Below are 27,648 nucleotides of genomic sequence, written 5' to 3'. Positions count from 1 at the left end.
CCGTAGGAGGCGGCTATATCTCCATAGTCCTTCAAATCCTAGGAACAAAAGTCTATTTTCCCCGGTCGCTGACTGATGACAACGTATACATCTCAGATGACCGCGAGTCAGTTGAGGTAAACGACCTGCTCTTATCGGGATTGGCAGATAGAACTGCCAACGAAAGTCTGGATCGACATACGAAGACTGTCATTTCTCGGGAAATCATCAACGGACGGTAGGAGCTGATGGAAGCTTGTATGAATAAAGAGAAGGAAAGATTTTCTTGGATGGAGAAGTGTTATACTGCAGCATGCTGCTGCAGTTGGGGGTAATACTAAAATTGTAATACTAAAATTGCTATACTAAAATCATGGAATACCTCTGCAATCAGCAAAAAGGTACACTGGTTCCTGCTCATGAAGATATTACCCCTCTGCACCTAGCAGCGAAGCATGAATATCTAGAATTGGTCGAGAAGATCTTGGATTTACTCGACACGCCATACGACGATCAGGGGGCCTTGAATGTCTTGAGCGCCATTGTCAGCATGACTCAGCATGGTGAGATGCCACTGTCCCAAGCAGCCTCAGGAAGTACCAAGCGACTTAGGGATATTGAGAATGTACTGAGGAACCGAGTGAGCACGAATATCGAGCGATTCCCAACCTTCTTTTGCCCTCAACCTACCACCAACCACAAGCCACTTTCAGATTTAGCAGAAGTCGTGTTGGAACTGGCGGCCCAGTTTGAAGAGCCCCAAGATGAGAGAAATACCTTTCTAGTTTCTTGCGCAAAATCCCAGACAGAACCCTGTCATTAAATATGGACGCTCTTAGCTCGAAGGATGAGTGGTACTCCTTACACTTGGCTGTTTACCACCAATGTGCCATCGTGGTCTGGTGGCTTCTCTCCTATGGCGGTTATCTGAACAAGGAAGACATCAATAATGCAATCGACATTGTCAAACAACAGAGAAGGGAAGACAGCGAAAATAAGCCGATAGAGATGATAGGGGATTTGTTATCTAGCCCCCCTCCAATCCTGACACGCCGAGAAGGAAGAGATGATCATCTCCTCCCTGACTTCCAGTTTGAACCGCAGGATTACAAGTCGCTGGAGGAGATTATTTTCGACTTTCATCTGGACGAGGACAGTTACATCGGGTTCCAAATGAAGCGCCGTCCGGTTAATGATATTATACACAATGAAGGACCTCGGAAGATCATGAGGGTGAACAAATACCGTAATTTGAACGTGCTCAAAGATACTCTTGGCACAGCACAACTTGTTCCAAGAGTGAGAACAGGAAAGAAAGGCATTGGTCGACCTGGAGAAAAACGTGAGCCTCAGTCGCAAAGCGTACAGCGGGAAGTACTCGAGACCCCGGACCCTGGAATGATGAAGAAGCCAGAGCTTTCACTCTTAACAATGAGGGCTCAGAAATGAAAATGACTTTATGCTGAGATGATCCATGTTCCGGTAATTAATGTTTGTTTAACACCCTCTCATAGATGAGAGACATTTACTGATGGCATACTTTCTGCTAGTTGAGATGTATTGAGGTACGTATAGTGACCCATGTTTATTACCGATCATGCTAATAGTTAATAGGAATTAATGGTACGAATTTCCAGAGACGAAAATGTCACCAATAAAGATTACTTGCTCTTGGCTCGCCTTGTACGAAGAAGTTGGACCCAGTTGCCTGCTGGTGAGGGTGAACTTCTACCAAGGTTGCTGATGCTGACTGCAGATGCCCTATATCTCTTGGATCCCTTGGATGGATTGGTACATGAGCGAGACAACTAAAATGTCAACGGACCATCCAACAGGACAATTGGAAGGGACCAAATGAAAGCAGCGATAAAGATTCCAACAAAAACATGGACACAAGAAAGCAAGGATCGTCAAAATAAGGTATTTCGGTGAAGCCCAAGGAGCATCCCATCATTCATCAATCCATTACACTGGATTAATACTACTATTTTTCTCGAGAGAACACTTACTACAGAGAGAGTGATCAAACGTTGTCCCAATATACAGCAAAACAAGCATTCACCAGGTCGAAAATGGAGCTGAACGCAATCGAAGATAGGTCAGAAAGGAAGGATCAGGAGACATTAAGATGGAAGCGCAAGAAGCAGCATAATAACCACGCGAACCGCATAATACACATTCAAAGTAAAGACAGCGTACTACCAGAGCAGACAAATGGAAAACAATATTTCAATATCGGAAATTACAATGCTCCAGGGGATCCTGAACATGCTTGTCATGATAAAGAGCGAAAGTCCAGCAAGCGATACTGGCCATGGCTTTGGAGGCAACTCGGAGACCTGGAAGCTAAAGAAAGGATCGATCACTCCTCTGCCAAGGTGTGGAGGTAAGATCCTGAAATAGCCTCGTTTCTGTCGCGAGTAGGATTGCGAGATAAGCCGTGTTCATCAATAAGGGTAAAAATCAAGAACGAGATGCTGACATCGATGGAAAGCATCAGTGCTATTGCACGAAATGCAAGTTGCTGGATGCGTAGGCATAGTAGTCCTGAGAAACTTGGCTGTTGATATTGCGAGTCTTCGTAGAAAAGGTAGGAGGCAGGATGCTCTCAGAGGAAAACAAAGGAAGTGCACGTGAACTATATAAGGGAGTGACTCTAAGCAGAAATGACTCATCTACTATACAAGTTATTTGTCTAGGTGCGCTTCAGAGAGGGAAAATGTTAGTTTAGGTGCATATAGGTAAATTAGTACGGAGTGCTCTAGCTGATGAGATAGTTATACTACTACATTTGACCTATATTGTAAGCGAGACCCCTACTTAGGCAGACATCTGCAGAAAATAATACAAAAGGAGGATGAATCGATTACAGCATGGCTATATTAGTTTTGAGTTTTTAGCAGCTATTTAAAAGTATAATGGTTATATGATGGTACTGGAAGAAAATCCAGGCAGCAGTGTGTCCTTAATCATGCGCATAACAAGTAGATATAATCGCGTCTTAGTAAATGTTATCTTGCTTCTGAAGCAGGCTGACTTGCATGATATACCTAGGTCCATATGACAACTTTCTGTCAGTCACCGACTTGAATGACAGTCCGTTCAATATCTTGGTAGTCTTTGACTAAGAACCTTGCTGGCCTACATTTAGCTTAAAGGACGAGAAATGCAATACAATCAATCAACTCTGATGATTCCAATCAAAAGCTACTAGATACTCATACATAGATAGAATGTAACCAACGCACCCTCTGAGGCGTTGTTAACATGTAGTAGTTTCGGACAAACTACATCGTCCAATCATCCGAAAGCTTTCAAATTTCTTGTCAATTTGCCCATCCTCTCACTCCATATCCCATGATAGATAATGAAGAAGCACTTTGACATGATATAATGAACAAGAAAAGCATGGGACTCCGTTTCCACCGCGATAGAGTAGTCGTGGTGGTGAAATGTTGTTGGTAAGTCGCTGGTAATGCTGTTGCTAATGAACGAACTAAAAACCGCGACAGTTCCTGGCAAATGCACGGCAATGTGTCGACATGGAGTACAAAAGAAGAACGATAATACACCAGTTCGAGACTACAGCAGTGAAGACCCAGTTGGAAGAAGTGGGGAGAAAAAGTTCCTAAACAAAAATGAACTCCGTAACGCCGCGCTGGTAACGAAAAAGTCGAAATGTAAAAACAAAGTCGAAGAGGCGAGATGTTTCATCGATTGAGTTTTGAGTCGGTATCAAGAACATTTGTTGAGTTGTTGTCGTTTAGTCATCATCCTCCACATATGTCGATCCATTAGTCTTGCTGGATCCAAGCCAGGCTTGACGCCACATTGTGGTACTCTCCGAACGCATGGGGCCTCCAGCTGCAATGGTAGAGGGGAGGCCTTCACGATCACGGCGCATTCCTTCTAGAACGGCGACTATGCCACCATGCCGAAGTCGTTCAAGTACAACATTCATGCCTTCCTTACTCCGAAGGATTGCATCTCTAGTACGTGTCACACCAATGAGCTCAATCGTCCGCTGAATACCGGCAGTAGACAGTGATGAAAACAGGCCTCTTTTAGGTGCCTCTTCATCAAGTTCCGAAGACTCTCCGGCTGCTTTCCGGGAACGATTGAGCAGTTTCGATTGACCCAATCGGGAGACGAAGGTTACGGTTGTTCGGACATTCACCTTCTCACCTTCAGGAGGCATATCACGCTCGTAATGCTGTTTTTCGACAACACTCAGAATTCCGGTCCACTCCATGTTTCTCGACTCTGTCTTCATCCATCCTTCTTTAGCGTCAACCACAGTTGTTTCAAGGATATAAGATTGACCCGAGTTATCGCTACCACCAATGCCTTTGGGTAGCAGTTTCAGCAGTGTAGATGGAATCTTGGATTTCTTGAGATGCAATCGTGTCGTGTGCAGTCGCTGGGTGTCCGGATCGACGTAGCGATCAATAACATCTGACGTCAAAACATGTTTGGAGTAAGGATTTGGGTAGCGAAGAAAATAGGCAAGCGAGACCGCGGGAAAGGAGTAGTCGTAGGAAGAGGCAAGCTCGAAGAATTTCATGTTGGCATTGACAGGTGGGTTTGTAGCTGCTACTACTGTTTTGTGAGGGCTGTTTTCAGACAATCATCGACCAGCAGTGTCTCATAGTCCCCTCAATCTTATACAATGGATGTAGACAATGAAACACAAGTAAAACTATGTGTTGGATCGTTAAAAACGATAATGAACAGATGATGTGATGGAGTGTTTTCAAAGTTGTTGAAGTTGTTGGGAGATGGCAAAAAGAGCTCGTGCGGCTATTCCTGTTTAGAGCTAGTGCAAATCTCACGTGGTGGAGTTAGTCATGAGACATTCCGGAGCTCTTATTGGTCAATGGCTCCTCCATCTTTATCTCCGCATTCTATTCCCGCTGCTCAATTCCAACAAACAACCTGAACAGCTTAATCACTCCTGCTAACAAAACATCAGACGAACAACAGGGCAACCATGCAGACAAAGAATTTCATTCGGGCACTCATGCCACTTTCTCAGTTGGGCGCACTAATGCCCTATGATAGGTCACATATACCGTATTGTGGAGAGGGCTAGGGTGATGTCAACATGGTCAGATAAAACTGATCTTTTCAGTCTCATTTCAGCTATCCATCTCTCTTGTACATGTCTGACCTGACTGGAATGAAGCCTCATAGTTGCTAGCAACCCTCTTCAATCCGATTAGTTGAAGCCCTGACTGATCTCCTCTTTTGTCGACACTATGGACGAGAACATATATGGCACAGCCAGGTTTCTCAGGGCAATACATATTGGCCTGCACCAAAAATATTTGGCTCATAGCGAGAGAATCGAGCAACTCTGGCGATCCTTTACACCAGACCAACGCGACCTAATCTTCCGGGCTGGACTAAAAAGTGACCAGGTTCTGCAAACTCCTGACGACAAGTCGCTAGGAGCCTCCTATGCGGTAGTATCAGAAATGAACCTTCATGACATTAAAAGTTCACCTGATTATTTCCTGGATCATTTTGAGTTCCGCGCTACGACGAGCCTGACGGAACAGTACCGTACAGGCTTGGAAGGTGCGTTAGGTGATCACCAGGTCATTATGCGAAGCAAAATTGCCCGAAATCCTGAATTTCTCAAGGAACATAAGCACGAACTCACCTTTTTTATGGACGAAAAAAGATACGGCGAATCGTTCAAGGCTGAAAACCAGGAGAAGTACAAAAAGGTTTTGAATGACTTTGCGTCGGCTGTCCAGGCGGGGCTTTGCGTCCCACGAGGAGTTGGGAACCTCATATTGGAAAGACAGTGCTACATGATCAAACATCTTTGCATTCTAGTTGAGGATATCCTAAGATATGGCGAGTTGATGGATGAAATGGAGAGAGAATCGGAGACACCAGAACAAAAAGCATGGACTGCCCTCTCGACCTATCCCGTGGATATAGACCCGGAATCAGTATGTGTCCAGGATCTCCTCACTGCGGTGTATGATCGAAAATCGTCTTTTGAAGTTTATTGGGGACTCTGTCGATCTAATCCTGTTTTCCTCGCAAATGCAGTCAATGTTTGGTATTCGACTAGGCCTGATCTCGTGGCAGATGAAAAGGGCCGACGTATGCCTCTCGCCTCTGACGAGTACGTCAGCCGTGCTATCTTCGAGGTAATTCACAATTCAATTATTGGAACCGCCGTCTGGGATATTATTACCACCCTTCTCAAGAACTGCCTTGAAGCGTCAGACGACCCAGGGCAGGGTATCCTTTTACAAGAGATATCGAATATTTGCCACCATGAATACGATCGGATACGCAGGGATTTCACGCGTATGGTTCAGGTTGGCCGTGGTGCTAAACACTTCAAACGTCTCTCGAATGTATTCGACAATGCTACGCCTCGCGTTACGTTGAAGAATATCCCGGACCGTCTTCAAAAGGAGGACCAGCAGCTTCATTACATTCTACGTCTTTGCCAGCCCGAGACCGATACCACTCAGGCCGTGCGTTGGATTACCATGTTGGACCAACTACATCACAAGCAACCAATTGAGCTGGATAGGTTGGAGAAAAGGGAATACAATGCGCTGGGTGAAATTGCAACGACAGTGAATATTATCAACGCGTTGATCATATCGCTTAAGCTGCCCTCTGCTAGTCCTAAGAAGGGAGTGACATACGTCTCGAAGTTGAAGGAGTTGATGGCTAGACTTGATCCTTTGAAGTCGCACACTAACCTTCGAAGATTTTCTATCTCCCTCGACGATCTCAAAAACCGGGAATGGCTATCGAAGCCTTGAACATTGTTGATCGATTCAGTGAATTTCATGCCGGCGATCGAATGGTTCCTCTCTACCAAAGTCTCAACGAAGAATACTGAAAGATCTTGAAGTTCAGCTGCAGAATGTGAAGGAAACAGGAAAATTCAAGTCCAAATCCAAATCCAAATCTAAGTCTAAGAAATCGGTAGGGGCTTTCCGTCCGATGAGTCAAGTTCAGCAACAAGGTCAGGCGATCAAGACTCACTCCTCGAATTCGTCTAGATCCAGTACTAGCCGGATCTCAGCATCTGAACCAAGAGCTTCCCCTCCATCGCAAATACCTACTCCACTAGAGAATCCTACGAAATCAAAAACACCTGCTGAGCCGGAAACGCTAATTAAAGCAGACGGATCTGCTGACGCGTCGACACCAACTCAAGTTAAAGTACTCGCTGAAACGAAATCATCTACACAGCCACAGGAGATTACTGAACCATCACTGTCCGATGAACCAGTAGCGTCCGCTCAGGAAACATTAATTGAACCTGAGTTCGAATCATCTTCTCGTGTACCTCCAGTGTCTCCGAAGCCCAAAAAATCTGTTGAAATGGACACGTCAACCGGTGGAAAAGCATCTACCAAATTATCAGTCTCTGATGAACCAGAGATCTCCATCAACCAAGAGCTTCCCACCGAACCTGTTACGCCTGCTGAATTGGAGATTTCAGAACCGAAACCGATTACGGAACTGGAGACGTCTGCAGAACCAGAAACGCCTACTGATATGGCAAACTCTACAGAAGCAGCGGCAGCTTCTGAACACGAACACGAACCATTCGTTGGGCCAGACCCATACGTCCAATTGACGACCTCTACTATAAAGCAGGCAATCTCTGCATTGGACTTTGGTGAAGCTGGAAAGCGACCACTCGATCAGCCAGAAGCACCTACCGAGGTGAAGAGCAACAGTGAGCATGGGACAGCCGATGCAGAACAGACCTCCGCATTGGAGCCAGATGTTGGATTGGAGGCGATTGGGCGTGAAATCTCCACTGAGGCAGAGACATCTGAAGCTTTGGGAGAACGAAGGCCAGATTTGCTTGCTGAATCGGAGACCATTGGACCAGAAATACCAAGACGTTCGGATACGCCAGCATCATACACTGAACCTGGAACACCCGGATCACAGCGATCCATCAAAGCAAACATGGAAAGACCCATCGAACAGGATTCGCCCACCAAGTCCGACGTAACTGAGGAGCTCCCAGAAGTCTTCAAAGTTCAACCCACCACATTAGAAGTCTTCACAGCCTTGTTCTCCGCATTAGAATCAGGATCCAACTCTGACGACGCAGCGCCATCAATCAAATGGCTCGCCTTTGGAACAGCCATGGCCGAAATCGGATTTACCATTGTACCCAATATTGGATCTCTGTACACATTCGTGCCTAGTGAGAATGCTGAAGTGCAAGCGTATTTCACACTACATCGACCATATCGGGAGGTGATTCAAGGTGATTCATTGGTTTATCTTGCAAGTCGGTTGAAGCACTTGTATGGATGGGGGAAAGAGACTTTTGAGGCAGCATGATAGACCGTTCCACTAAAGGTTTTTTGTTTGTACAGTACTCTAAAATAATTGCGCTGACTCATGATAGAATGTTTTGTCGTCTTGGGCGACGTTTTGTGTGAGCTTTCACCAGCATAAAGAATAGACTAGGCTTGAACTTTAACAAATTTTTCGATCATTGAAGCATATAAATTAACATGAGCTAATTCTTAAAAACACTTCCCTGGACACGTTTTGGTCGATAGCTTCCAAACTTGGGATCCAGACTTCATCGCAAGATCTTCAAATCCAATATAGCAGGCATGAAGCCTCTAACCCCATTACTAAGTATACACTTCTCCCTGTCAACAAGTTCATCTACTCGGATGATTTGCTCCGTGCAAAACCCATGATCCAAAGCATACTGTCTACTTACGCTGATCATACCACCACTACTAATAGGCGGCGTAATCCATTCCGACCTTATTTCTTCCTGTGGGTGATGTAACCGTCTTCTGAAATATGCAGTCGTGATACTTCCCTCCATAACCTCACCCAGAGGGTTAACTAGTAACACCTCTATAGGATCACTCGGAGATTTGATCCCAGCTCTCCGTCGCGCTGAATCGTAATGAGCGCGTGACGTACTTTTATACGTAGTGAAATCGGACGGCTTAGTTGGAACGGAATCAACAATCAATCTCCACGGAAACGACGAGTTCAATGATTCAAGCTGATCAAAAGAAGTAGGTAAAAACATGCATCGAAGCGGCCACGCACTTGCTGGATGCACATCCACCGAACATCGCCCTTCCACATCAACCACTATCCGTAGCCTCCATGCTTTACTGCGATCTGGTATAAATTTGTCAAGCGTCTCCACGAATTTCTCCAGGGGTTGCTGTAGGAATGCAGCTGCTTTCAACCATTTGAAGTTTGTAGCGCCTTTGAGGAGGCGGTCCTGATGGAATCGGAGGAGGTAGTAAGGTGAATCGTGTGGTTCCGGGTATCGTTCTTTTGCATATACACTGGTAGCGCTAGGTAAATCAGGATCGTATCTGAGAGAGGATATCAAGGAGAATTCAGTAGTAGTATCCTCAGGTTGATTCGAATTCATGCTTCAGTGATCAGCGAGGTGCCAGCATGGATAGAGTCCCCAAAGAGGAGAACGTATTTCGGCTGCGTGGTAGATTTCAGAGCTTCAATTAATTCATTTTCACTATACAGGAAGCTGATAATCCCTTGAAACTTGGAAAGACGTTCAACAATGATATTGACGTCGTCGATTCTTGAAGCCCAAATTAGAACGTGGGACACGCGCTATTCCAAACACAGCCTAGTTGCCGAATGCTTATATCAACCCTAACCCTTATGTGCACACAGCAACAACTCGCAGCACTGCCAGGTACGTAATACATGTGACGGCTGGGCATGGCTCTGTGTTCCCGCCTCAGTTCACGGATAGGGCTAGGAGCCGTGTAACCCTATTCGCGCCGTATTGGGAAGTGATATCAACATCAGACGTCGGAGCTGGATAGGGAAAGGCGCCTTGCACAGAGATTTACATGAGAGCCAGAGCTTTTACTTCATTTCTTCTTTTTCCCCTTTATTCTTAATATTACCTGTCGATAGGCACCTCTTGTACGAGATAGCTAGCTAGGATAGCGTACTCAAACCAAGCAGATTTGGCAACGTCACAATACATTATTAAGTGGTAGAATACTGCAATATTTCCCACCAAATAGCGCTAGGACTTCACAGATGGAGATTCAGAAATTGTGACTTTCGCTATTTCCCTTAGCAGGCGCCTGCCTAATCAGGCTCAACTATTCTAATACTATGCTGGACATTAGACAGAACCTTGTTGCATAGCACTGATATATGTAGCAGATAGAATGAAATATATGTTGTAATCTCTAGATGTGTCCCTCTAATCTTAGCACTGACCCATAATTAAGAGTTGTTTCTCTGATTTGGCCAAAACGGGCTAACCAACCCCTTTAGGGCTACAGCTGTCAGGTGACTAAGTAGTAAATACTTGCCCTGAATCAAAACATGGTACGAAATGTTGGCGTTATCATGGTAGAACATTCCTATTGCAACATGCTCTTAGTTCTTATACCAATTCTTTTGCATATAACCGTATCACGAACTCTCGAGGCCGAAACGGTGAGCAGAGTTTGAAGCGTTATCCAGTCTCAGGCACATGCTTGGGCAATGATGTGATGGATTTGGGATTTCGATTGGTGGGGTTTGGAAAACTGTTTACTTCTCAGGTATCAAGGTACCGCAGTAAATTTTGTCTTGAACTTTGTCGGTGAGATGAGATACGCCTAAACAAATGAAAATGTTAATAGGTACAGTCACTAAGCTTTTATAGCATACATCGGTACGCCTAGGCATGGGCCAGGAATACACACTCTATCAATATATTGAATGACGAAATATTGATTTGACATGAGCCCGATGTTGGCTGACAGTATCGCAGTACAAAATAATGACCAACCTCTTCGAGAAACCTTGTTGCATCCCTTCCAGTTTTTTTTTGTGTCGAATCCCACTAGTTATACCTTGAATTTGTCTTCGTTTGATAAGGGTGCATATATCAGTCATGCCAAACATTACCTCTGAACTCCCGCATCTGTGACAACGTTACGAGGGATATGTATAATTACTTCGAGAGGGATCACTGAGGGCTAAGCACACAAGGTAGGGTATGGAATGTCAATGTACTGAAACCTATCTCTTCTGCTTCCGCAGCATGGATTCTATATAAGAGACACTCATGTTGTTCCGTAGCAGTACATTAACCATAGCCAGCTGAACCTTGACCATGACCAGCTGAAGTATCCACACTTTTACTACTTTCTGCTCTCGTATCAAACTGACCCTAACCCCTAAGAGATTGGACAGGTGTGTTGGTTGTTACAGCATCAAGCAAGTATACAAAAGCTAGGGGCAAAGGGTCAGTCCTTGGATTAACACATACTCTATCACCGCGTAGTGGAAACTATTCCTTCTCTTTCTTCACCCTCTTCGTCAAATATACGGGGTCCCAAAGCTGGTTTATCTTGAAGTATATACCTCACCGATAGCGCACTTGGAAAAGAAACAACATCACTGTGACTGGATCAGCCCATCACACTCAAGACTGCCGTCACTGCGGTGTCGTTCCACTCGGAGCATGGACCTTCTCTACACAGACATCGCGACTACCAACAACAGAATGTCCTCCGGAATGAAAATAGCAATATCAACGCCGTTCTTCAACTTTTATCCTTGCATACAAGTGGCAGGAGAATGTCCAAAATTCCTTTCGCCGTTCATTTCTAGTGCTGACGATTGTTTTCATTCATGGTGCTGGAAGGATAGCCCTATTAGCTCCAACCTAGATCTCGGGATAAATGCTCCTTTTGTCGAGACAGTCAACTATCACAGATTGGCGACATGCTCGCCTTTGAATACAACAGGTTTTGTACGTTCAGTGAACGCAACTCCTCGGTCGACTTGTCCAGCTGGAGATCTTATTGTACGTCTGGAGTTCGGCTCGAACAATGACACATCTCCAAATGAAGGAAATACCGCATTTGTGTTCGATACCAACTATCCGAATAATTACTTGACAGGATATCAAGTCTAGTAAGGCATCCACCTATTGCAGTATTTGAATCAGTCAGTATCATTTGAGAAGCTGATGTGAAACCAGTTTCGACAATAACCCAGTATTAATGAATCGAGGAACTGGGCCCCATACCTCAATTAAATCTCCAGGATGCCGACACGACCCTAGTAATTCTGTTGGCAAACGGAATTCGATATATAGAGCCCGTCAATGACCCCCTATTTGCAACTCATACCTTTTATGAAGAAATTGACGGAGAACCGTACTACACGTCTGACGACTGTGTCACGGTTATGGGGTGCAGTGATCAGCGCATGATTTGTCTTCCACCGGAATATTGGAATGAGACCGAACGTTTCTGCACCAGGCTGTCTAGTGCACTAGAGTTAAAAAGCAATCTGGATCATCTTCGTCAAGACGGTCACATGAACGATGCTCAGTACTACACGGCAAAACGAATTGCAGGTTCAGTGCGTTATTCAACATTGAACTGGATTGCTGCAAACCGGGGAGACTATTCCTTATTGGCTTCAACCACTACCTTTGATATACAACAAACAGTACTGCTGGAGAATGATCAGTGGCAAGCGGAAATGGTCTACTGGCTTTATACATCCTTTGCCTATATACAACGAAGCATTCTGATGTATGCTGCAAATTACAATACTACCTTGATGTCGAAGCCCACTACGCCATGGGAGCAGAACATGTGTTCCATGCAGCTCCATCAATTATCCCCGGAATATAGGTCGTTCAGCTTCCTGGGAGTAGCACTAATCATTGGCATTGGTTCAATCATTATTGTCATCAACTGGTTTATCGATTCTGCAATCGCACTTATATGGCCTCTGGTACGTCCAAAGAAGTACAGTCAACAAGGCAAGGCTTGCACCAGAGCATGGAATCTGGACAAAAAAGTTCCAGCCACAACGTCTTGCATTTGAAGGCAAGTCACGGGGATCAGGGGGCGACTGGACAATCCCAGATACGCGAATTCCACGGACTGTGACAGAAGAAAAGCTTGGTTACTATGATGATTAGTTAACTACCTCATATAGACCAATGCTTCCTCATTTACTTCTGCATGTGGTGTTAAATGCAATTAATATATTTGTAAGATACTGTTGTTGACTCATGAGAATGTTCACTCAGAAAGTCCTCACTTCCATGAGCCCTATCATTGTAAATGGGCATGTAAGCAAGTCGTACAAATGAAACAGAAGGGTGGAACATTGTAAGATTTCCTTGTCAACAGATATCAAGATACTGGTTTGGTAACATCTCCAACTTTCATTGCAAGAATATCGCCAACGAGAGTTAAGCCATCTGCTTTTAGAGCCCCTGCTTCAAGACCATGCAGTAAAGTATCAGTCACTTCACTGCGGCGCTGAAGTGCAGGGTATATGCAATCGCACAATGAATGCTAAGAAGTCGGCTATCGCGCGCATCTGGGATAGTTCCTTCGCAGCTAGGGCTAACCAATCAGCCTAACGAATGAATTGTGCATTGATAGACCCTTCCTTCAATGAGCAGACTATGTGGTCGTACTATTTTCCGATTTGCGAAAAGTGACTCAGTAAATTGTTTATTGAAAAATCTCTGTGAAGTATACCGGCTCTCCAAAGAGACTCATGGCCCCGGATGCAATGTTCGAATATAATATGAATCAAACGCACAATGTTTGTCTAGTGATAATGTTATGGGGTTCTTGGTGTCGATTTCCGTCCCTTGATGATGCTGGTGTTGTTTGGTACGAACTGGTCGGTGTGCTGGATGATACATGAAATGAAGAGGATAGCGAGGATAGAGAAATCTACAGCTATCTGCTTCCGACTGAATAATAGCACCTATAAAACGATAAATGGAGCGGCACCCTGGCGGATGAACTGCAGCAGAGACGATTGCTGATTGTGGTCATGATTCCATTTTGACAAGGAGCAATTCAAGCTTCGGAAAGAATCTCTCGAAGCCGAAGCTATTTTCAGCACAGTCGTGATTGAAGGTGCTGTCGTTTAAGTTGGTGAAAATGATATAGTCGCTTCTCTTTCCATTCCGTTTCATGTCGACAGCGACCTCTTCTGGTCGTGGGCGACGTCGGCATTCTGGAGGGCATATCTCGAGGTGGGCGACGGAGAAAACGGGGTGTATCTTCCAATGCTGTGGAAGGTCAAATTCATAAGCGAGTCTGCGCACTCGGCGCAATACAGTGTATGGTCCCGCAAATTGCTGACGTAGCTTAGGGCTGAGTTTTGAGTTCTTATCGACAGGGATTTTTGTAGCCTCCCTGAAGATGAATAAGTACTTCATCGCCTGGTGCAAAATATATCCATTGGTGGCTTTTGTCGAAGGAACGGCTGGCATCCATAGCCGCGAAATTGCCAGTTAATCCCTCAGAAGCAATGCGGTAAGCCGAGTCTATGGGTCGACGCGTATTTGTTGAACATGAAGCAACCGTTTCACTTGCGAATGCCCAGGTGGGAAGAAGACACTCTGCACACTTGACAAGGTTAGTCATCATGATACAACAGCAGTCTTCTGAGATCCGTTTGGAGTCTCCTCTAGGCTAGTCCGGGGGCCTGGGCGTGGATAACCTTACCAAGGACACAGAAAAAAATCAGCCATATCTGGCTCACCATAAGATCCACAAATTTCAGTTGCCCATAACGGGGCCATGTCTTCAGTTGAAAGAATCCCTCACAAGTGAATATCGAGGAGGTCGAAGAAGGAAAATGATATCTGCCATTCTAGGCATATACTGAGTTGAGAAGGAAAAGGAACGAACGGCCGTGGATGTTAAATAGTTGTTTAGGTATCATGTGCAAGCCGGAGCAGTAACAGGAGCACAATCGTTCTGTGTGGCTCGCTTATGGTTGAGCTCTATGGGCGTTTGGTTGGAGTGTTTGAATGTTTTGCCCGAATAGTCCCAAGTTGGTGATGATATACTCGATTGACTTATACGCTCAAGTGCACATGATTGGGGAGGTATTCATGTTCTATCTGTTATATCCATGCACTCTCGGAGTAGATCCGAAGCTGTCAGACAGATACCACAAAATACCTAACTCTAAGCCCAAAATAAGAAAATGGACCAGAATGCTTAAGACGGTATACACTGGAATATTGAACATTGCAGTCAAGAGTAAAATTGAGATTTCCTAGGCATACTACCCCTAAATTAAATGGCCGCATGTCACGACAAAGGAAAAGGGAAAAAAAGAAGAAAACAAACAAACAAAGGAGATAGGAAGGAAGAAAGGGAGACATGCCCTTGAAACTCCTCCACGGGTGCAAGCTATAATTCCCTTATGCAGCACATGTCGTATCGTGTCCCATCCTATCCAGACCATGTCCCCATTCCATCCTGCAACCTGAGAAGCTCAGAAACACCGTCATGTTAAACGCCCCGTTCAACGCCATCGTAGTAATCTGGAAAATAGAAAAAAGGTATCATTGCGTCGTAACCATCTGATCCGTTCATAGTCACTCTGATGTATCCCCAACATAAAGTAGAGTCAGGAAGGAGTCTTGACGGAGACTAGCTAAAGTAATCTGCAGGAAGAGAAGAGAGACCAGCAATAGTACCAATGCTGCCAACAGCAGCGCCCACAGCCGCTATTGCTGCGTACTTCATGAACGTGTAAGCTTGATGTGTTTTGACTCGCTTACGGGGGTTCTTCTTGGGGCTGGTCTGCGCAACTTCTTGGAGGGACTGAGTATCAGTACCTTGTGACTGCGTGAGCTCGAGAGCCTGCATATTGGGCCGGGGCTGTGCATCTGCGATACTATCTTGAGTATTGCCAATCTCTTTAGGAGTCTGATTGAGATCAGCGAGATACTCGTCTACCTTGCGTTTCAAATTCATGATAGCTGCAGTGGTGTCTTGAGTATATGCTCCAACCATACCCGAAGCTGGTACTCGAGTTTTAGGTGCGGTCGGAAGCTTCTCGGCCTTTTTCAAAGGTTCGGGGTTCTCAATGCTTGATCGACGCGACGAAATGGTATCGTGAAGCCAACTAGGCCGGCCATCGTCTGGAACTTTGTTGAAGTTGCGTAAATATCCCGATGACCGATGAGGACCGAAAGGGAACGACTCGTTCGCATTGCTGGATCCAAGGCCGCCGGTGTTGTGAAGAGTTGGTTTGAGAAGACCATGCTTGGGGGCTGCGAGGCCACGCGAAAAGTTGCTACAAGGGTGATACACAGGAGCTGGTGCAGGGGCTGCTGGAATGCCCAATGGCTTTGCCATGGCCTTGTCTGACGGGCTAGGGATGCGTGGAGGAGTAGGAATGCGTGGAAAGGAATATTCTGGGAATGTGAAGCCTTGTTGAGGGAATGCAGTGCTGATACGCGACTGCTCTGGCACGGCAGAAGCTGACTCTTTAGTCTGGAATAGCATATTATTCACCTCCTCTAGAGTTGGCATCGGTGGGATGGGTTGAATTTCATCACGAGTAGAGGGTTTGACTTCCCCGCTGCCTGCATTGAGGCCCGCAAATGGTGGAGCCATACTACCCTGAAAGGAAGGAAAAGGAGGTGCCTGGACACCAGCAAGGTCGGCCTCCTGTTCATCCCAGTCACTGCCTTCATAATGGCCGTCATCGCTCGCTTCTGATTCATCATCGAAGACTTTCCTCGTATCTTCGCCTGCCGAGTCATCGGAATCACTACCGTCATCCTCCTCTGCCTCAGATCCAGACTGGTCTTCATCTTCTGACTGAGCAGGTGGGCTGGATGGAGGGTTCGCTGCTTCACTGGTTGTCACACTGGTCTGTTGAACACTAGCAGCATTGCCAGCCTCGAAAGCTTGCTGTTTGGGCAATTGGGAGGTCTTGATCTCAGGCGAGGTGATGGGAGAAGTCAAATCGAGAGGTCGGCTCATATCGCTTCCATAATCCACGTCAGAAGAATCAGAAGCCCATTGCATAGCATTTTGCTGTGCGACTTCTTTATAACTGACAACCTCGACTATATCATCCTCTTCATCAGGGACCCTGAAAGTGTTCACAGTTGGCTTTGTGGGAGACGGTGCAATAGGCTTCTCGTGCCATTCGCAATCCAGACGAACAGCAACAGGACGGAAGGTTTCTGTACAGCTGTCAGTCAGACTGAACAGGACAAACAATGATAATATTTCCATCACTTACGAGTGCCCCGTGATATCTCATTACCAAAGGTCAAGACATCCCCACTCTTGACAGTAACATTCTGTTTAGGAGTGATAGTCACGTCATTGAGTTGAGTTCCGTGAAGGGAGCCGTGGTCACGGATATACACCGCCTAAAGACAGACCAGTTAGCAATGACTGCTTATTAGGGTCAAGCAGTCCAAGCAGCTTACCTTTTTCTCCATTGAGACACTGATCACAGCGTGATCACGGGACATAACTCGAGAATCAAACCAGCCATTATCATGACCTGGAACGAGGTTCTTGGTCTCCGATTTGGACGCTCTACCGATGGGTATAGTCTCGTTGTTCGATGAGAAGGCTAGAGATCTAAACGGAAGGGTATCCGGCGAGTAGACCGGGGTGAGGGTAACGATCACTTTACGTGTGTTAGCCATATCTCAGATGATCCTGAAGCATAGAGTTGAATGATAAAAAGGAGAAGAGCATACCCTGTTCACAAGCCATGATATTTATGCTAGGTGGAAATGCCCCTGGAAAGAGAAATCGGATGGAAAAGACAGTAAATATAGGAAAGTCGACAAAAAGGCAACGGGCTGTCCCTTCCAGATAGATTATAGAAGCTGTGTCACCCCACCTGGCAGCGGTGAATGTCGAGAGTCGTTGCAAATATAACTTGAAAGTAAGTCAAATAATTATGTCGTCAGACACTCGTTCGTGTTCTGAACCGAACTAAGAATTCAGTTGTTGAGCTAGAATAAATGATACTTGTCGGAGAGTATAAGATAGAGGGGTATCCAGCTAGGCAGATAGACCCCGTCAGATATGGGGGGGGGGGGGGGGTAAATGGCCCTGTTTGCTGGCAACTCGACAACTCAGATGGCCAATAGAAGGGTTGTCGTGGTGCAGATGAACGAGGCTGGCAGGTAGCTCTAGGCTAAAAGATGACTCGATACTGGGCCGCGGCGGGGTTTCTCAGTTGGCTTTGTGATCTGATCTGGCTTGACTTGACGTGTAGCGGTGGGCGTGCTCGAGTAATGTATTGTAGGTAAAGCAAAGAGAAAAACTTGATCCACCGACCGAAAAGAGATAGAAATCGATGGGTGACGGTGAGAGGAACAAGGAACAGGAAGTCAGAGAGATGATGGAGGAGGAAAGTCGAGATAAGCGGGTTGGAGTCTCAGCTCCCGATAAGAGCCGACCCCGACCAGCGCCTTCCTCAAACACAATGCGGTACTGTACATAGTACATAGCCCACATAATCCATACATGTACGGAGTACAATTCCTTGTATGCCGGTAATCTGACAGTTTACTTAGGTAAATATAGCACAGAGACTGTATTATTGCGGTAACAGGCTGAAAATACTGGGTAGTACCAGCGGTAACAGGTTCCGTTACCTTCCTGACAGCCAAAATGAGGCATTCACGATGACGCCGACTCTGTCAATAGAAGGTACCACTCTCTTTAACGAGTATTTACATTTACACTCCCTACATACTGTATACTTGGTTATTACTTTCCACACGGTATTTATTGTATTCAGGCCACAAGGCTCGCAACAGACAGCTCGTCATCTGATGCGATAAGGACCCACACTGCTAATCAGCGATAAAGCTCTCTCGGGTCACGCGTCATGACTTCCGCCCACCGCGTTGAGTGGTTTGCTCCATACAACATACAGGAGGACCTGGCTATAACGAACAGAAGGCGTCTCAGGATATAAGTCAATATATGCAGAAGTTGAGTTCGATTTAAGGGTGAAGGGCACCCCCGATGTATTTATTAATCCGTTCTAGGATTAACAAATAGGATGCCCTTCACTTCCATATTAAAATAATTCAACATGAGGTCAGTGGAATACATGAGGCGACCTTCCTTTCGTTATACCCAGGTCCTACTGTAGTCCAAAATTATTTCAATTTCAATTTGCGTATAGTACAAAAACAGGAAGAATTCTTCAGTGCATATCCACCAATCGATCGATCCCTCATATCACAATCATCTCATCGATCGCTCAGTTTGCTGACCATATCCATACGCTGAACAATAACGGAGGAGTCGTCGACTAACGGAACAAGTGAACCGTGGTCGACACACAACAGACATAAAAACGACACGGAGAAGCAGGGAACTAGAAATAAATAAAAAAAAATGAAAGAAAGAGTCGGGTTTGACTCCCAAAGGTATTACACGAAAAAGAACAAGATTAAAAACAGTAGATATGGTGATCAAACTCGGAAGAGAATTGCAGGCAAAGGATCGATGAGATGATGGCACTGTAGGATGACCGAAGATATATAGTCATGAAGAACGATGTCTAGAGGTAAGGAGAAGAGAGAGGAAACAAAGTCTCCAGCGTCTGTGCAAAACTTTTCTTCTAGTGGCCACCACTTACATGCCTGGAGGACCGCTGAAACCAGCACCCATAGTCTGCAGACGTGCTGCTAGTTGAGGATATTTCTCCTGGACTTCGAGCTGTGTGCGGGTGGCCTCGGCATAGGAAATGGCGTTAATCACTTCGCCCTCGGTGCGGGCTAGCTCCGCGGCCCGGGTGAAGTACTTGAGAGCTTCGGCGACCTTACCTTGTTGCAAGAGAAGTTGGGCCATTGTGCCGACAGCGATATCACATTCAGGGTCAACTATTGACAAATTAGTATTTGCAGTCATGTGGCATAAGAGCAAACTCACTGATCAAAGCCTTCTGGCACAGACTCTCGGCCTCCTTGAAATCCTGCTTCCACTGGAAGATACCAAGAGCCTTGTTGATCAGAGGCAAAACATTGATTGCTGTGGGCTTAATCTTGCTCTCCATTTCCACAGCCTTGTCGAACTTCTCAATAGCCCCCTGATAATCCTGCTGGTCGAGGAGGAGCTCACCGTAGTAGTTGTAAACATCCGGCACGTTCTCGAACTTCTTCACCGATCGCTTGAATGTAGCCATGGCGGATGCAACGGAGCCGAGCTTATATTGAGTTACACCGAGCTGGATGTGGGAGTAAATGAACGATGGGTCGAGGTCAATCGACTTTTGGTAATCCTTGGCGGCTTCGGCAAATTCACCGAGGATAAAGTGAAGTTGTGCGCGGTGGTAGTAGATGTCGGGGTCGTCTTTGTTGTGGGCGATGGCGAGCTCAAAATCATCAACAGCACCTTCTTTGTTTCCTGCAAAATTATTAGCACAGATCATGCTAACGCAGAACAAAACCCACCCAGTTCAAGATGCAAGCTAGCACGCTTAATGTAACTCTGGGTCAGTGCTGGTTGGACTTGAATACTCTTATTGAGGTCCTCCAGAGCACCCTGAGCATTACCCTGCAAGTAGGTGAAGGTGGCACGCATATTCAATGCATCACCTTCATATTCGCCCAAATCGCCCAATTCAAGAGCCTTCCCAAACGCTTGAGAAGCCTCATCATATCCTTCAGCCGTCTTCTTCTCCAGCGCCAAATAACCCTTACGTAACTGTCCTTTGCCCGTTTCCTCATCGAGATCCTCGGAGTCAAGACCAGCGGGGATCGGCTTGGGGCGGAAGCTCTGAAGGTAGTTGCCGACAAAGGTTGCACCGGGTAGTCTCTTTCCCTTTGCTTCCATGATTGCTTTGCCTTTCTTCTCTGCAACTTTCTTCAAAAGTCTTTCCAAGGACTCGCGGCTCTGGCGGTTTGTGAATTGATCGATAATACAGCTAGCGGTGAAATCGAGAAGCGCGCTATCATATTTCTCCAGATGCTCGTAAGCAATAGCTCGGCGGTTGAGGGCTTTCAAATATTCGCTGTCCATGGCAAGAGCTGCACTAGTATCCTCAACCACTTTCTCCCATTCGGACAAGACATTCCAGCAAGCGGCACGGTTCGAGTAGAAGACGGGGTCTGGTTTGCACAAGATAGCCTTTCCGTACAGTTCAATGGCGCGGTTGTAGTCCTTCGATCCGTATGCCTTGTTTCCGGCGGCCTTGAGTTTAGCGGCGTATGCTTTCCGTGTCTGGCTAACAGTCAGCGAGTTCTCGGTTCTGCGTGTTCGATAGTATAGCGTACCTCTTCGGACAATGAGTCCACTGTGCTCTCATCCACCTCTGGGATCTCGTCGACATCTTCGACCTTGGCTGATTTGACCTCTGGACTTTGTCGTTAATGCTAATCAAACTTCCCCGTGTGGAGAAAGTAATAGCTCACCCTCAGCAGTCTTGGCTTCTTGCGCCTTCTTCTTCTCCTCCTCAGCCTTCTTCTTTTCCTTTCGTCTTTGATTCTTGCTCTTCTTTGGCTGTGCAGGTTCTTGAGGTCTGTTTGATGAACTTGTTGAAAGATAGTACACTGTTCCACCAGTCACAACCACAGCAATACCAGCAACTGTATAAACAACTGCTTTATTTTCAGATACCCAGTTGGAAATGCGATCCCATACTGATGATGTTGTGGATGGTGAGAGTGATGAGGTGTCTATAACGACATTTTGTGCAGGTGGTGTGCTTGCCATTTTCGACGACGACTTCTCAGAATGTTTGGGGCGACTTGCCAATCAGAACAAAGAGGAAAAGAAAAAAGAAAATAGTACAATTAAAAAACCCCTATGAATTATGAAAAGAGAAAGAAGGTGCCAAAAAAAAAAGATAAAGTATTGGCAATTGATGAGGTGAAGCAACAGGTACAAGGAAAGCTCTGAGGAAAAGTTGTTATGCGCTCAGTCTGGGAATCCGGATTGTTGGCTGACTAAACACTGTCACGCCTCTCTCATTGGCTGCCGATACTCTGCCTCGGAAATGTTCTTTCCCTCAGGAATCAAAACATAAACACGCAATTATATATTCAATCATTTTCAGTTCTTCCTACTTCGGACTTGATGATTTTGGATTAAGTCAGGCTGATCGTCAATCACTGAATCTATGCTTGATCATGAGTCATAGCTGCATTATCACCGCTCGACATGAGTCAAGAGAGTGATGCATGCAGCAATACTAATCACAATCAGGGTCAACAGGCTCATCCGACGACTCTTGGGAAATGACCACATATCAATGGGTATTGAAACTGAACAGATGACCTAAAACTGAGAAATTTGCTTAACCACCGAAACACCCCAAAGTTGAATTGGGCAGCCACAAAAGATGCATATCATATCATACAAGCCGCTCCGACAAGAACTTCACCATATCGCTCAACATGCCCTCGGAATAATTATGCACCAGACCCGGGTATTCCTTCCATTGTATGTTATCGTTACTCCAGCCAAGCGATTTTAGACTGTCGACCATTTGTCGGCCGAAAGTGACCGGGACTGTTTTGTCTTCGATGCCGTGGGCGATGAATAGGGGCGTATTGTCTGGCATGCTGTATGCCGTATCTTGGCCTCTCTCTGAGGAGGCCGGTACGTCGAGTTTCTCTCGTAAGCGATTGATGCCCTCTTTGAACCGTGTTGGTGCTTCGTTTTCGTCTTCTTTGTCGGGCTGGGTTGCATCCATGATCTCTTCGGCAAAAGGTAGCCATCCACACAGCCCAATGCATCCTCCTAGTGGATCTCCTTCCCACAGCAATGCCGAGATTAGTGCTGCGGCGCATCCTTGACTCATCCCTCCAACGACCACACCAGCGGCATCACCGTCCAGAATGTCGATTTCCTTCTGGATCAGTCCATGCATGTATCGCACAGTATCACGGAGACCCGGGATTGGCAGCTCGGCGCGCCATCTCCGCGTTTCCTCGTCCAGCCTGTTGCAGGAATTGTGGTCATCATCTCTGGGCCTGTCATCCGACGCTGTCAATGGCCAGTGCGTGTCGAACCACTGGTTAATGACACTTTCAGTAAAGGCCGTTGCGCGCAACATTGAGGCTGTCGGAAAGACAAATTTTGCATGTGGGAATGCCATATACAAAGTTGTAGATTGTGTCGACCAATACTGGTGCTGACTGTGAGCAGCATATCCAGATCGATTGAAAGGCGGCAAAGGCCTGAAAAGTATCGCGGGACCAAAGGCGGTTGCACTCGAGCCGCGGTCGTGTAGAATGATGAATGTCTGTTTATGAGGGGGGATCTGATTGTTGATGACAAAGGGTTCAGGATATCTGGAGGGCCTCGAGGTTGGCATGGTTGGGTGGCTATTGATCATTTGATGAGTGTCAGTGTGAACATGATATCAGTTTCCACAACAGCAGAAACGTGCTGGAAGTTTGAATCAAAGAAAATAACAGTCTTCTCTTTAAATGCACTGGATTTACTTTTGAGCACAACACTTTGATGGATGCCTCTAGGGAGTATTAGAAAGAGCGTGGGAAAATAAGGAGGGAAGAAAACACCAAATTATTAATAACAGAAAGTGGGATGGTGATTACCTTCCAGAAGTGACTCAATGCAATACAATGCCGATAGAATCAAAATTAGTAGAGGGGCACACTCTATATGAACACTCTCGAGACTCAATTATTGGGATAAAAACAACGTCTTCTCTGGAATACAGCCCTTCTTAGAGATATGATGTGTCGCCATCCTGTTGATAATGCCAGCAGAGTTATGAGCAATGTTTATCAGAGTATCAGTCATATAAATAAGTAAGCTAGGTAACCTTGCCAGTGGGAGTTCTGATTTCAAGTTGGGCAGTTCTAGACCCTTTGTCAAAGGCTATCCATCAACTACTCTTACTGATGGTGCCTTTTTCTTGTTTGCTCCAAGCTGCCAAGGTTACTGCTGTATAACACCCCAATATCAGCTAGAATAGAAATTATTCTTTCTATTATATTCTACCCTGAACTGTTCTTCAACTCTTATTTCCTCTGCTGCTGATTCGGTGAATCAAAATATCCCTCTAGCTCCTTGGGAGCATCCTATTGGATCCCGCTCTGCATGTCGAATCAATCCTTTTCATTTATTCAGTTCCCTCTTTGTTGGCTGCGTGTACAGATTAAAAATATGTAGCGATGCATTGCAGATTGCCATACAGTCTCCTGCAAGCCACCCAACTTGTCGCGCCGGCAGAGACGAGGCTGAGAATCATATACATCCAGCCGGGATGTAACCTGCGAGACCTCGATGATACTGGTCAGTTGGCATCGCATTCGCCCAGTCTAGAAGTCGTCCTGTCAAAGTCGTACAGCGTCATCGCTTGTTTGCCCCCGTGAAGGAGAAATCTCGGTGAGAGAGAGAGAGTCACCTGACTAGATAAAATGTTTCTTCTTCCGGAAGTACCTCCCTGACAACCATCCCGGCTTTCTCCCTCCGCCCACGCCAGACTGATCCTTTTGAAGTCGCTTTGATTGGGACAATTCGAGGAAGCCATTACTTACGGCCGAACGGCTTGCCATGTTCAGAGATACTGAGCGCTGCCTGAACCACCTCAGAGAGACGGAGATGAAGCACAGTCATTATACCATCTTATTCATTGTGTGTTCAGCGCAGTGAGTCATGGTACCATTTGCCAAACCAGAACTGTCTTACCTGGGAGAACTTGCAGAGGATACAGCATCAATCTCATTAAACTCTCTCATCCAGGGGGAGAAGAACAGATCAACATGTTATCTTCTCCCGGGTGACCTACCGTTCCGACTCGTTCAAGCCCGGCCAAGCTACCAAGAGCTCCAATAATCAAAGTGGCTGGCTACAAGCATCCGGTTAGAAGCAGCGACATGGTCGAAGGCGTGAGTTAGTACTCGGAACAAACCGCCCAAGTCCTTGCACTTCGTCCCCTTCACGCAACTGATTTACCATTTATACTCGATACAAACCTCTCGGAAACAGTTCAATCCGACAAAGACTATTCAATCACACTTGAAGAACGAGAAGTACATTTAGGGTTGGTGTGGATCTGGCGTAGAGACCAGCCTCTTCCGTCGAGATTTTGATTCGTCCATTCCGTCTCCGCAATACGCGCTTTCTTCACCCCAGATTCATCTGCAAAACACCAACTCTGTGAGTCTCTTGTGATCTGGACAGGGGCCCCTTCTTTCATAATCCGTGATGGTTGAGTTGTTAGAATAAGGCTAGAAGGCGGGCTCGCCGTGACGAAAGGGATCAACGAGCAGGACGATTACCGTTTTGCTCACCGAGAACATGCAATGCAAGTTCTGGCATCGACCTCCACTATTCTTTTGAAGCAAGATGAGCGGGGACAACTGTTCACTCTCTCTGCACTCCGGAGAAATTGAACCTTGATGATGTGACAGTTGGAGTTTTGTGTCCTGACGAATACAGCCATTTCCTCTGTCATGATCACCGTCCTAGTACAGTGTCCGGTACTCACCAGATGCTGCTCGCAATGATATACACGTGGATCATCTTAATGGCATACCAGATACTCTCGCGAGGTCATTCTTGTATAGGGTGTGCAGAGAAGGACTAATAGCAGGTGAGTTGGCCCCAAGTATTTCATTCTGGAAACGAATGCTCCTCACAACGCATCGAAGGGTCACAGTGAAAGACGGCGGAAACTAAAATCATCTCTCCTTACGCTGACATCTGATGAAGAAGCCCAAACACCCTCGTCGAAACACATATCTCTCAGCGGTCACCACAGCCGATAATACCTGTGGTATTGTGATCCCAAATATATCGTTGGTATGAACCCTAGCCCTTGAATCCTTGAACCTACTATCACCTGCTCTTAGCTGCAAGAGTGGCATATTCCGTGGCATTTGCCTTTGCTGCAACCATTGGCCTCTTTTGCTTTGTTCAATGTTGGATACTCTCACCCCTGACCATCCATCATAAAAGGGTAGCTCTTTAGGGTTAGGGTAAATACACGTCAGGGTTATCGATTTTGAACATATGGTGGCGTGAGAACAAGCTCTTAACTCCGATTCTCCAATATATACGGAGTACAGTAAATTCCTTTGAACCAAAGGAATTCGTCTCAGAATCTCATTCGAAACAAGACACATCATAGAATAGGGGGGTCATCAGTCCAGCCGGATCTGCGGGATGCTAAGGCCCGCCAGCCAAGCTATGTGGGCTGATCACGAGTAAGAGCTAAATTATTTTTGGCGCAGTATAAGAAGACCTCAACATCAAACATTATACGTATCTTCGTCTTGAATAATATATACGAAGACCTCTTTTATAAAACAGAATAATCCGGATGGGGAGGTGACACAAATCTGCACGCTTACTCTCAATTTTCTCGGCATCATGGATCTGCAAGCTTTCATAGATCCAAACCTCCCAGAAGCCGACCTGCTTGTTCTCAAACATTTACACCACGACATTGACAGTTATGAAGACACCAACAATGCATCTTCTTCGTCTAGACAGCAAATTCCAGACAACTCCATCACGAAGAGAAACGTTCCAGCAGCAGTCGAAAATGTCGATGCCCTCATCACACAGCTCGATGCGCTCAACGACCCTTCGCAGTCGTCCTTCGAACCCACCGTTTTCGTAACCTTTGACATGGGCTATCTACGCACAAAGCTGCACCCATATATATACAAGAATTTTCTGGTTCCTTACATCTCAATTGCACGAAAAATCGTCCGAGTCGACACCGACGTCGTGATGTTGACGCATTTACTTCTCTACTTTTCGACCTCCGTGCCCTCCGCGATCTTCCTATACCGACATTTTACCTACCTACACGGCGTATTACATTGGTTAATGCAGAGTTATTATGTCGGCACATACACGCTCATGATGCATCAACACATCCACATGGGAGGAATCCTGACAAAATCCAACCCGTTCATCCACGCCTTCGATGTCCTGTTTCCCTACATCACAAACCCATTAATGGGCCATACCTGGAATTCGTACTACTACCATCATATTAAACACCACCACGTCGAGGGCAACGGACCCGGCGACCTATCGTCAACAATCCGGTATCAGCGAGACTCAATCCCGGATTTTTTACATTATGTCCTGCGATTTATGTTCTTTGTCTGGATTGAGTTGCCGTTGTACTTTTTTCGACATGGGAAGTTTCTCTTGGGATTGAAGGCGTTCTTTTGGGAGTTTAGCACGTATATTACTATTGCGGTATTATACAGCTATGTCGATGCCCGTGCGACTATTTTTGCGTTCATTTTACCGCTGTTCATGCTCAGGATTGGTCTCATGGTTGGTAACTGGGGTCAGCATGCGCTCGTGGATGAGGAAGAGCCAACATCTGATCTACGGAGTAGTATCACCCTGATCGATGTCGCTGTACGTTCCCTTCCCCTTTCCCTCTTTCCCTTCCCACTGCTAACGATATTCAAGTCAAACCGCTTCTGCTTCAACGACGGCTACCACACATCCCACCACCTCAACCCCCGCCGCCACTGGCGCGACCACCCAGCCGCCTTCCTACGCGCAAAAGAAAAGTATGCAACCGAACGAGCCCTCGTCTTCAAAAACATAGATTATATCATGATGACTGTCAAACTCATGCAAAAGGACTACATATATCTGGCGAAATGTCTTGTGCCCATAGGTGAAAAACAGATTCGTATGTCCCTGCAGGAGAGAGCGGAGATGCTGAGGAGTAAAACGAGGAGGTTTTCGGAGGATGAGATTAGGGTTAAATATGGGTTGTAGATATGATATAGACTTGTATATAGTGTGGGCCTGATTGGGCGCGAGCAATATCTATAGTCAAAGAATGATGTCTAAAGGCATGTCATTGTAAAATATTATTATACATCTGCACCTAACC

General features: G+C 46.0%; 10 protein-coding genes across 10 annotated transcripts, besides 2 other annotated features; 4 read left to right on the top strand and 6 right to left on the bottom strand.

Moving 5' to 3' along the window:
• Window positions 1-352: 352 nt before the first annotated feature.
• On the top strand, window positions 353-1,428 carry TSTA_002830 (uncharacterized protein; the record flags this gene model as incomplete). Its single annotated transcript, XM_002487828.1, has 2 exons — window positions 353-726; window positions 765-1,428. The coding sequence occupies 2 exons, from the start codon at window positions 353-355 to the stop codon at window positions 1,426-1,428; spliced, it is 1,038 nt and encodes a 345-aa protein (XP_002487873.1).
• Window positions 1,429-3,742: 2,314 nt separating this feature from the next.
• On the bottom strand, window positions 3,743-5,001 carry TSTA_002820 (MSF1 domain protein; the record flags this gene model as incomplete). Its single annotated transcript, XM_002487827.1, has 2 exons — window positions 3,743-4,592; window positions 4,958-5,001. 2 exons carry the CDS (start codon window positions 4,999-5,001, stop codon window positions 3,743-3,745), a joined length of 894 nt encoding a protein of 297 aa, XP_002487872.1.
• Window positions 5,002-5,237: 236 nt separating this feature from the next.
• TSTA_002810 (uncharacterized protein) lies at window positions 5,238-8,471 on the top strand (the record flags this gene model as incomplete). The annotated part of the gene is made up of 2 exons (XM_002487826.1): window positions 5,238-6,703; window positions 6,852-8,471. The coding sequence occupies 2 exons, from the start codon at window positions 5,238-5,240 to the stop codon at window positions 8,329-8,331; spliced, it is 2,946 nt and encodes a 981-aa protein (XP_002487871.1). The 3' UTR covers window positions 8,332-8,471.
• Window positions 8,472-8,512: 41 nt separating this feature from the next.
• Window positions 8,513-9,406, bottom strand: TSTA_002800 (uncharacterized protein; the record flags this gene model as incomplete). The annotated part of the gene is made up of 2 exons (XM_002487825.1): window positions 8,513-8,576; window positions 8,646-9,406. 2 exons carry the CDS (start codon window positions 9,404-9,406, stop codon window positions 8,513-8,515), a joined length of 825 nt encoding a protein of 274 aa, XP_002487870.1.
• Window positions 9,407-12,204: 2,798 nt separating this feature from the next.
• Window positions 12,205-12,952, top strand: TSTA_002790 (uncharacterized protein; the record flags this gene model as incomplete). Its single annotated transcript, XM_002487824.1, has 2 exons — window positions 12,205-12,762; window positions 12,791-12,952. The coding sequence occupies 2 exons, from the start codon at window positions 12,205-12,207 to the stop codon at window positions 12,950-12,952; spliced, it is 720 nt and encodes a 239-aa protein (XP_002487869.1).
• A 588-nt stretch (window positions 12,953-13,540) lies between these two features.
• TSTA_002780 (uncharacterized protein) lies at window positions 13,541-14,584 on the bottom strand (the record flags this gene model as incomplete). The annotated part of the gene is made up of 3 exons (XM_002487823.1): window positions 13,541-13,758; window positions 13,900-14,265; window positions 14,545-14,584. 3 exons carry the CDS (start codon window positions 14,582-14,584, stop codon window positions 13,541-13,543), a joined length of 624 nt encoding a protein of 207 aa, XP_002487868.1.
• A 449-nt stretch (window positions 14,585-15,033) lies between these two features.
• TSTA_002770 (FHA domain protein) lies at window positions 15,034-17,685 on the bottom strand. The gene is made up of 4 exons (XM_002487822.1): window positions 17,528-17,685; window positions 17,249-17,454; window positions 17,056-17,188; window positions 15,034-16,996 (listed from the first exon to the last, which is right to left on the bottom strand). The coding sequence occupies exons 1-4, from the start codon at window positions 17,541-17,543 to the stop codon at window positions 15,447-15,449; spliced, it is 1,905 nt and encodes a 634-aa protein (XP_002487867.1). The 5' UTR covers window positions 17,544-17,685; the 3' UTR covers window positions 15,034-15,446.
• Window positions 15,110-15,171: a sequence feature (CT-rich).
• A 1,253-nt stretch (window positions 17,686-18,938) lies between the features above and the next one.
• TSTA_002760 (mitochondrial outer membrane translocase receptor (TOM70), putative) lies at window positions 18,939-21,589 on the bottom strand. Its single transcript, XM_002487821.1, has 5 exons — window positions 21,209-21,589; window positions 21,071-21,150; window positions 20,249-21,017; window positions 19,728-20,201; window positions 18,939-19,678 (listed from the first exon to the last, which is right to left on the bottom strand). The coding sequence occupies exons 1-5, from the start codon at window positions 21,507-21,509 to the stop codon at window positions 19,431-19,433; spliced, it is 1,872 nt and encodes a 623-aa protein (XP_002487866.1). The 5' UTR covers window positions 21,510-21,589; the 3' UTR covers window positions 18,939-19,430.
• Window positions 21,224-21,293: a sequence feature (GA-rich).
• Window positions 21,590-21,966: 377 nt separating the features above from the next.
• TSTA_002750 (acyl-protein thioesterase 1,2, putative) lies at window positions 21,967-23,115 on the bottom strand (the record flags this gene model as incomplete). The annotated part of the gene is made up of 2 exons (XM_002487820.1): window positions 21,967-22,738; window positions 22,811-23,115. 2 exons carry the CDS (start codon window positions 23,113-23,115, stop codon window positions 22,150-22,152), a joined length of 894 nt encoding a protein of 297 aa, XP_002487865.1. The 3' UTR covers window positions 21,967-22,149.
• Window positions 23,116-26,036: 2,921 nt separating this feature from the next.
• TSTA_002740 (uncharacterized protein) lies at window positions 26,037-27,617 on the top strand. The gene is made up of 2 exons (XM_002487819.1): window positions 26,037-27,158; window positions 27,213-27,617. The coding sequence occupies exons 1-2, from the start codon at window positions 26,145-26,147 to the stop codon at window positions 27,528-27,530; spliced, it is 1,332 nt and encodes a 443-aa protein (XP_002487864.1). The 5' UTR covers window positions 26,037-26,144; the 3' UTR covers window positions 27,531-27,617.
• Window positions 27,618-27,648: the final 31 nt, after the last annotated feature.

The sequence above is a fragment of the Talaromyces stipitatus genome, genomic scaffold, assembly GCF_000003125.1.
Source record: "Talaromyces stipitatus ATCC 10500 scf_1105507295517 genomic scaffold, whole genome shotgun sequence".
In the NCBI taxonomy this organism is placed as follows: Eukaryota; Fungi; Ascomycota; class Eurotiomycetes; order Eurotiales; family Trichocomaceae; genus Talaromyces; species Talaromyces stipitatus.
The sequence above is the reverse complement of the archived record's forward strand: the minus strand, read 5'-3'. Positions and strand labels throughout refer to the sequence as shown.